Source organism: Dipteris shenzhenensis, chromosome 19, assembly GCF_047967505.1.
Source record: "Dipteris shenzhenensis isolate YYH24624 ecotype China chromosome 19, Dip_SZ_1.0, whole genome shotgun sequence".
In the NCBI taxonomy this organism is placed as follows: domain Eukaryota; kingdom Viridiplantae; phylum Streptophyta; class Polypodiopsida; order Gleicheniales; family Dipteridaceae; genus Dipteris; species Dipteris shenzhenensis.
The window spans coordinates 27031936-27040722 of NC_141614.1; the positions used below are offsets into that span (position 1 = coordinate 27031936).

General features: G+C 43.6%; 1 protein-coding gene across 1 annotated transcript; it reads left to right on the top strand.

Moving 5' to 3' along the window:
- The first annotated feature begins 4353 nt into the window (after window positions 1–4353).
- LOC147890288 (putative pectinesterase 53) lies at window positions 4354–6266 on the top strand. The gene is made up of 5 exons (XM_087390256.1): window positions 4354–5000; window positions 5094–5283; window positions 5452–5658; window positions 5774–6009; window positions 6119–6266. The coding sequence occupies exons 1-5, from the start codon at window positions 4354–4356 to the stop codon at window positions 6264–6266; spliced, it is 1428 nt and encodes a 475-aa protein (XP_087246382.1).
- Window positions 6267–8787: the final 2521 nt, after the last annotated feature.

An 8787-nucleotide genomic window follows, 5' to 3' on the forward strand; every position in this document is an offset into this window, starting at 1 on the left:
CGCAATAGGGGCCATGTGTAGTAGTGATGGTTGGGATAGAATGGTGGCCAACAATGTGTATTGTGAGGTTGCTCATAACTCCATCAACATTAAGTACATGATTGTCTCGCAAAACTTTATTTTCTCTTTTTACTATAAACACAGCAGGATGATAGGCACAAAACTTGTGGCAATGGACCAAGACGAGAGGTCATCAGGTCTAATAATTGAAATCAATGTTATTGAGAATGACATCATTCTAACATCCATCTCACTGGGACAATGCTGCACTCTCTATCAGTTACGCAATGACATTATTATAGAGACTGAGAAAATATCCATAAAGAATTTTTATTCATTTTGAACAACAGGAAAGTAAGTTGGTTTCCACCCTATGTTTCTCCTAATTTGACCACCCTGTGTTTCTCTTAATTTGATTCTCTTTACATTTGCATATTACATTTACATATTGCTAAAAATTTATTTTTGCAGATACTTTAAAGGAGCAAAAACAAAATTCAATGCAAGGACATTGTAAATAGAACAATTAAGATAATACAAAGCTATTGACTCAGGTATTACTTGCAACCAAAAATATATATTTGACATTTGATGTATTCCATACCAAAGAACATAGTGAGGAGCGCCTACATCTTGGTATTGAATGGATGTCAATCTTTCACGAGATTCCATATTGGGGTCAGTTACAAATCAGTCATTGCTTGGATCCCATGCATATCTTCAAGAAGGTTTGGGCTTCTATTTGGGCACACATACTCACTATAATAAACCAACCCTTGTCATCTCTAAACAGCTCTGTTGCTCCCAGATTTGTCTTCGCTAAAATTGCAATCCCTCCTCGTCCTCTTATCGGGCAACTAGTGGTTTGATAGATACTTCCCCTACAGATCCCTCATTTATTGCTAGTAATACACTGAAGAAGAGGTTTTACCACTTGTATAACTAGTATTTGGAACCTTTAATAACTGATTCAACAATTAAGGAATTCGCTATACTTATGCATATCTTAGGGCTATTGGCCGGATTAGCAACTCGTGATCCTTGGTTCGGAATGGATATGAGAGGAAGAGAATCTCGTTGTTATTGATAAAGTTGTAGAGAATGATTCTAACTTAGCTTGTGGTATCTCGGAAAAGCTTTTGAGGGATTTCTTATGTTCAAAAATCTGTGGAAGTAGAAGTAAACACCACATACCCTGCTCTAGCTAAGGAGAACCAAAAGTGATCACTTTCTCCACATTTAAGCTCTTGAAGTAACACAATATCGGGATTATACTTACCGATTACTGACATACATCCCCGTTGCCTTGATGGCAGGCAACACCCCCTAATGTTCCATGACAGCAGAGAAATCCATCTCAACCCTCTGTTCTTCAATCGTGGGGCTACGTTAATGGCTTGCCAAGGCTCTGTAAGCATCCTTGAGAAGGCCGAAATGGTTCTCTTTCCCCTGGCCCATTGAACGTGCCACCTCTTTGATCCGCTTTGAGAGTGATCTTGTGCCACCTGCAATTCGGTTGAGTGATTCCAGGGGTTTCCTGGCTGGCTGCTTTTCCTCAGGCCTCTTCCTTTGGTTTTCCTCCACCATCTCCACATCCACCACCAGGGGGCTCGAGCCCCCCTTGCCTTATCCTTGCTCGGGGAAGACTGTATGCTTGGGTGGGCATCACCTTTCTCCTTAGACATCTCCAACTTGCGGGTCTCCAGCAGTTCAACGACCGTGTTTGGTCCTCCAAGTGATCGGCGATGTTGCTGGGAGCGGGGCAGTTGCTGGAACTGGTGCCTCTTTGTCCTCAATGACCACCATCCTTTTGTTGAGACCGACCCGTTTCCAGGGTTCTTTTGCATTAGGTTCTGTAGGAGCCACTTCTGTGACACCTTAGCGGCGTCCTGTTCTCCCGCCTTTTGTAGAGGCTTGTTAACTCCGGCCATTGACTTGTCTCCAATCCAAACCTCTTTCTGTGATGACTGCTGCTGTGCGCTGCTTTGCTCACCCTGTGCTAGCTTAGTGTTCGATGCCTTTCGTGGACAGTTCCTAAGTGGGTAGTCGCCATGCAGATGTAGCATGAGTTGGGAAAGGCGCCAAACAGAACCTATTGTGCAACCTTCTTCCTATTTGGGAGATCAATCTCCACAAATTCAGGAGGGTCTTGACCACGATCCCTAAGGATCCAGGCTTTTTTGAGGCCTGCGAGAGACTTAGATGGTGGAGGGACCAATAGGACTCTCCCCAGCGCTGCATCAATCTGTTCCACCGATTCCTTAAACAATGCCGGAAGGTTGGGAAAGTCCACCCATACTGGGCATTCATGGTATAGGAATTCCTCGATGTTGAAGGACGGGCTCCAAGGTATAACAAGCACAGTCGCTCCGGAGAACATGAGAGTCCTACCTACCAGTTCGTCCCTAAGACCCAATGCAGGGATGTCGCATTCGAATGAGATGAACTCTTTCAGTTCCACCAGCAATGGTACCCTCCGTGTGAAGAAGAGGTATAGACCTCCTTTCACCAATCTTGTAAGCTCAGGTTTAAGGTCCTCCAATTCAAGCTTAAATTGATACTACGTGTCTCTTTCCAAACTCATACCATGGCTTGCTCTCCGCTTCCCAAGCCCTCGAGTCAGCTTCTGCTCCGATGAGCTTCCTAGCCAATTCGTCGTCCAGCTCAGAAAATCCGTCACTAAGCTATTGAGCCAGCTTCTCTGCATATGTTGGGACTTGTCGGGGGCTTGCATCTGCCCTATGTTCATGAAAGCTTGCGTCTTGTCCAGTGCCCGTTTCTCGAGCCACTTCACCGCTAGGGTTCTTGTCCTTCATATCTGGCTCCTCCCTCGCCTTTGAGTTAGACCATCTTGGGTACTTCGTCCCAAGCCTACGCTTGGTAGCCGAAACCATCATGAACCATTCTTCGTCGCACTCAGCTCTTTTTGTATGTAAACTTAGAGATAGACTTATTTGGCGTGCAAGAATTGGCTCAAGACAAAGCTGTCAATGTAAATGCTACCTATTAATTATTTTGACATCAAGGGGACTTCATGTCTTTGGACCGCATTTTGTACATTTATATGTTAAGTTCACTATCAGTATATGACTTGGTGCTTTGATCTCAATTTCAGTGTACAAACTCTTATATTTTTTAACCAAACTTGTGGTAAAAAAATATTTTGGGTCCCCTTGGACTGAAAAAAAGTTGGTATGGAAAATTTAACCTAGAGTTGGTGTCAGCAACAGTGTTAGAGTAATATGCATGCTGATATAGGCATTGGTATGTACCGACACCTATAGCAATGCGTATACCGACCCGCATACCGATTAGCATCTTGTCATCTATACCAACACCTCCCCGCCCGCCAATTGTATCGATAATTTTGTCGTCTATACCGACACCTCCCTCACCCGCCAACCATACCAATAATTTTCGTGCTCGCGCGCGCGGAGCGTCAGTAGACAGCATTGAAAAGAGGCCCGTGTCTTGTAGTGTTAATAGATACATTTCTAATACAAATATTTTGTAACTTCTAATACTTGTGTTATGTGACATGCCTCTATAAATATATTTCCATTAAAAACATGATGGTAAGATTAAAAGAAACCCTTTTCTATACAAATATTTTATATCTTTTTTAAAAAATATATTTTATTATACCCCTTTGTAAATATATTTATGTTAAGAACATGATTGTTTGATTAAAAGGAACCCATTTCCTATAAAAATATTTGGTAGCTCTTTTCAAAAGGTTTTAGATGATACACCTTTGTAAATATATTTATGTTAAAAACATAATTTAAAAAGTCAAACGCATGTGGTCAAGATATTTTTTTCTTGTGTGGACCCTTGAGGATTTTTGCTGGGCTAACTGTGCATTTGGGTGGGGATGTATATTCTTAATTTTTTCATAATGGGAAAGAAAAGTCGAGATGGTGGGCCATGAGCGATGTGCAAGAGGCATGAAAAGACTCTTAATTTTAGCACTATTTTCATTATGTGCCCATGCATTCTTTTTTTTTAATTTCTTACTTTTTAAACTCGCATACCGGAGGCCCTATTAGACCTCTTTTCATTATGTGCGCATGCATTCTTTTCTTTAAATTTATTGTTTTAAACTCACATACCGATGGTCAACTACAAGGGGCACATTATCTAGGACCTATGCTCTTTGAGCAAGATACGAATAAGGGCAACCGTTGCACTAGGGCAGGTAGACACCCTACGGCCTTTCTACTTTGGATGTACATTCTTAATTTTGTGATGGGGGGGACTCCAAAGTAGGGGTGGTTCGGGAATTGGGTCTAGGCTAGTGGACTCGGTGCCCATGTGGCGAGGGCAGTGAGAGGACGATGGGGATGCGAGGCCATGAGCGTTGGCAAAGCGAGTGCAAGAGGGATCAAGGAGGCATGTGAGGTGCACGAATTGTTGACATACAAAGAAAGTCTCACGAAGCAAGGTTGCACGATTGTTCAAATACAGCAAAGTCTCTCGAGGCAAGCCTTGCACGTCTCGTGCATCTTTCCCTTAACAGTTCACTCGCATTTCAATATATACATCGCCTTCCTTTCGCCACCTCCTCCTCCCATCTTCAGCTCTGATCTCTTCATCAGAGCTGATACACCACCCACCATGCAGCTCTCCTTCCTCCTCCCCTCTGTCCTCTTGCTCTCCCTTGCCTCCGTTTCCATCTGCTCATCGCCTCCACCCAGCCTCGACGATTGGATCGACAAAATCGGTAAAACTTGCCCCGTCGTTAAGGTCCACCAGCTTCCCTCCCGTCCCCATCTCTACAGGGACGAGGTCTTCGACAAATGGGTGAAGAGTAAGCAGTTCAAGAAGAAATTAGCCGATCGGAAGCTCGCTGAGACCCCGAAAGCGGCCTCGTCTCCGCCACTGTATGTCGTCGCCAAGGATGGATCTGGCAAGTTCAAGACCGTCCAAGCAGCCATCGACGCAGTGCCCCAAAACAACAAGCAGCGCGTGATTATTTACGTCAAGAAGGGTATATACAGGTCAGTTGCAAAATCGAGAACGAGCGCGGTTTCATATCGCATGGTAATCTCGATACAGTGGGTTTTACGATACATCTTGCCTTCGTTGTGCAGAGAAAAGGTCTTGATACCAGCCAGTAAGCCATTCATCACATTAAAAGGAGATAGTTCTTCCCTAACGTACATTGAATGGGGCGACACGGCGTCTACAAAAGGCAAGAATGGAAAACCTCTGGGCACCTTTGGCAGTGCTTCTGTGGCGATTCATGCAGACGACTTCATTGCTCTCGATATATCGTTTAGGGTAAGAAAAAAGAAGACCTACATTGTAATCCAATCCGATATCTACGTTCTTATCTGCACAGTACCGTCCATGATTTTGCACTGGTATTTCGTCCTCCATTGTGCATTACTTATAGGATCTTCTTCATGGTAAACCTTAATCAGAGTTCTTCTGAATTTTGTCATCCAGAACACAGCTCCAGCTCCCGCGGCGGGAGCAGTAGGGCAGCAGGCTGTTGCATTGCTCATCGACGGTGACAAAGGTGCGTTCTACCGATGTGGTTTCTTTGGCGCACAAGATACACTCTATGATCGGGCGGGGCGTCACTACTACTATAGGTGTTACATTGAAGGCTCAATTGACTTCATCTTTGGCGATGCGCGCTCGCTCTTTGTTGTAAGTTGCATTGTAATCAGCTCTGTGATTTCTTTCGTGCAGTAACAAAATGCTGTTCTTTTGTTATTTCGTTGTGGATAACAAGGTTAAGCTTTTGCATTCATGCCCATCACAGAAATGCCATCTGCACTCTATCGCCGCGCCTTTCGGATCTATTGCCGCCCAGAAGAGAATGACACCCAGTGAAAACACCGGTTACTCTTTTGTGTATTGTGTTGTCACTGGATCTGGGTCCATTTACTTGGGAAGAGCCTGGGGACAATACTCCAGGATCATCTACTCGTACACATACTTCGACAACATTATAGTCCCTCAAGGCTGGAATGACTGGAACATTCCTGCAAACCAAAAGTATATCCAGATCTCCAATCTATGGAAAATTTCATGTTTAGTTCACCACAACTATGCGGAGAAGACCATTATCACGCTGACCGTACTCTCCTTTCTGCCTTCTTGACAGGCGGGTCTACTACGGCGAATACAAATGCTTTGGCCCGGGAGCCAACGAAACGGGCAGAGTTGCATGGTCCAAAAAGCTCACAACCTTCCAGGCCAAGCCATTCCTCACCATTGGCTTTATCGACGGTAAACAATGGTTACCGAAATGAACGCCAAGTCGAGTAAAATAACCGTCTGTGACAGTGAAGTTGCAAACCGAGCTGCAGCGGAAGAGTCAGACGGAATGAGGTTTTCACGCAGTGGCTTTCCTAATTCGTATGATTCTTTGCACTGTAACCTTGAGACTAATAAACTAAAAGATGTTTCATGCTCCTAATAAAAGCTTCCGTGCATACGCCCGAGCTAAATCAATTGGTGAGCAGACTATCTATCTCTCGCTCTCGCTGGAGCTTCGTTGCAAGCAAAGGAAACCCAAAATGACTTGTGATAATTACTCTTTCCTGTAAGATCCCAAACAAAAAATTATTATTTCAACCGCAAGTCCCCCTCTTTCATGATTGGAATTGATGAAGGAGAGGGACAAGTTAAAGCCACACGAACTCATCTAATTGACAAGGTGACAAGATTCACAATGGTAGAGGCCAATACAAGCTAGACTATTACGTGCATTATCGTTTAATTCGCTAAATGCTCATCATCTGCGGACCTTAGGTCTCTTCAACGATCATAACGAAACTCAGTTGCTTCTCGCACTTTAGGTGGAATACCATTCCAGAACATTCTTTACTCGAAATTTTGGTTGCATGCATGCCATATCGCCCGGGTGTAGGTCTATGTGCATCTACCTTCCAGCGTGTAGCCTTTGGAGGAGATTCCCACAAAAGACATTGATTCGGGCAATATCTTCCTTCTCCAATGTAGCTTGGACTGCCGTGGCCATTAGATCCACTCCTCCCCTTAGAACATGGTGGAAGTAGTTTGTGAAACTGTCCTAGTCCATTGGCAGAATCTGAAGGAACTACAACAGGCTACCGCCATTAAAGTATGGCGTGATGGTCCACAGTGGCGCTTCTCGGCGGGTTGCTGCGATCACACGTACAAGGACTGGGTGTAAAATCTGCATGAGTTATTCTCTCCTAGCTTCTCGTGTACTTAGCCCAATATTGGTTGTAATTCTTTCTAGCATGTCCACGACGTTGCAGCTCCTACCAACCGCACTTTAAATATAGTGCCATAGGTGATTGAGCAGATTTTCTCGCCAACTTGTATCTCCCTCTCTATAACATATGCCAACTAGCCACGTGTTGTGCCCTTTGAACCTCATCACCTCTCAATGGTTGAGAGGATGTAGAGGTTGGCTGCTCTTCACCTGCAATGGCCAAGAATGTCGCTCTCCCATAAGCTGCTACAACGTTCTTGTCCAAGCTCTTAGCCACTACGACACAGCAATCTGATGCAAGGACCCTACTTTTGTGCTTGGCCCATACACTCGTCCATTGTGTTAAATTGAAGACATCAAACTCTTGTACAAGAGTAGGTCCTACAATGCATGCTTTGTTGAAGCGGGTCTTTGCCTTCCCAATAAAGTTGTCAACCCAAAGCATGGCATCTGTCTTCCATTGCACCCGGTTGGCAAGGTCATCATGACCTTTAGACTACAAAATGCTCTTTGCATTATGAAGAATCCTCCTCTTCATAGTGTTGACTCCCTCTAGACTAGATATGGTTGATTCCATCTCACTCTCCTCCATGTTGCACACCTAACAGAAAAGGCATCTCGAATGCTTATCACTCTCTTGCGCTCGAGCGTCTTTACTTAGTTCTTTCTCGACTTTTCGCTTAGTGCTGATAGTTGAGGCCATGCTTTCTAGTAGAACATACTATGTGTGCGGAAATCTTTATCACCTGGCACTAGCAAAGAGCTGCATTGCCACACAATAGTGAGCAGGCAAGCATCTGACAATAACTCACCCTATGCATTCTTTATTTTTTTAATTACAATGCAAATGAATTATCATGCATTGATGTAAAAGTTTGAAGATTTCCTATAAGCTATCTACTTTCAATGTAGAGATGATTCTTTCAATGCATGCATGCAACAAATGCTAAGTGAATTCTTAAAAATTTTGGTAAAACAATCTCCTTTTTATGTGGAGATCCGAGAAAACCTAGATCTAGGTCATGATTCCAATTAGCCCGGCCATGTCCTGTTTAGGATGCAGGACCAAGAACCGCTTCCTAGATCAGGCCCCTCGGCCAACACTTGGAGAGAGGAGGATTTTTACTTCTTCTCAATCCACTTTTGGTGAAAATTAGCACAACGGTTGGGATATATCTTGGGCCGATAGTATTATAGGCACTAATTTATGTATTGCCACTACTACACACGAGCCTTATTCCAACGATTAAGCACGGATGTTTAGCGTGCGTGGGGAGCTAATCATTGGTATGCAAAGCGGATTTAAAAAGTGTCACTATATAGCGACACTTGCCAGACTTGTAGAAGGTCATTATATAGCGATGAATATTTTTTTCCATACCGACCTTTAAAGATAGTTTTTCCCAATGATAAATTTTTTTTCTTTTCATACATGTTTGATCCTTTGAAAGAATAAAAGTACAAGAGCATGTACATCAAGTTTGAAGCTCATATATTCATGTCCAAGTTTGAGATGAAGAATTCAATGAAGAACGTTTACATCAATGGCTTCATCTTGAGCCAAATCTAGT

Excerpts from the sequence above, each read along its gene's own strand:
- LOC147890288 (XM_087390256.1), top strand. The coding sequence starts at position 4,354 with ATGAGCGTTGGCAAAGCGAGTGCAAGAGGGATCAAGGAGGCATGTGAG. Across the intron at positions 5,284-5,451 it reads CTCTCGATATATCGTTTAGG|AACACAGCTCCAGCTCCCGC; the intron begins GTAAGAAAAAAG and ends TTTGTCATCCAG. Across the intron at positions 5,659-5,773 it reads ATGCGCGCTCGCTCTTTGTT|AAATGCCATCTGCACTCTAT; the intron begins GTAAGTTGCATT and ends TGCCCATCACAG.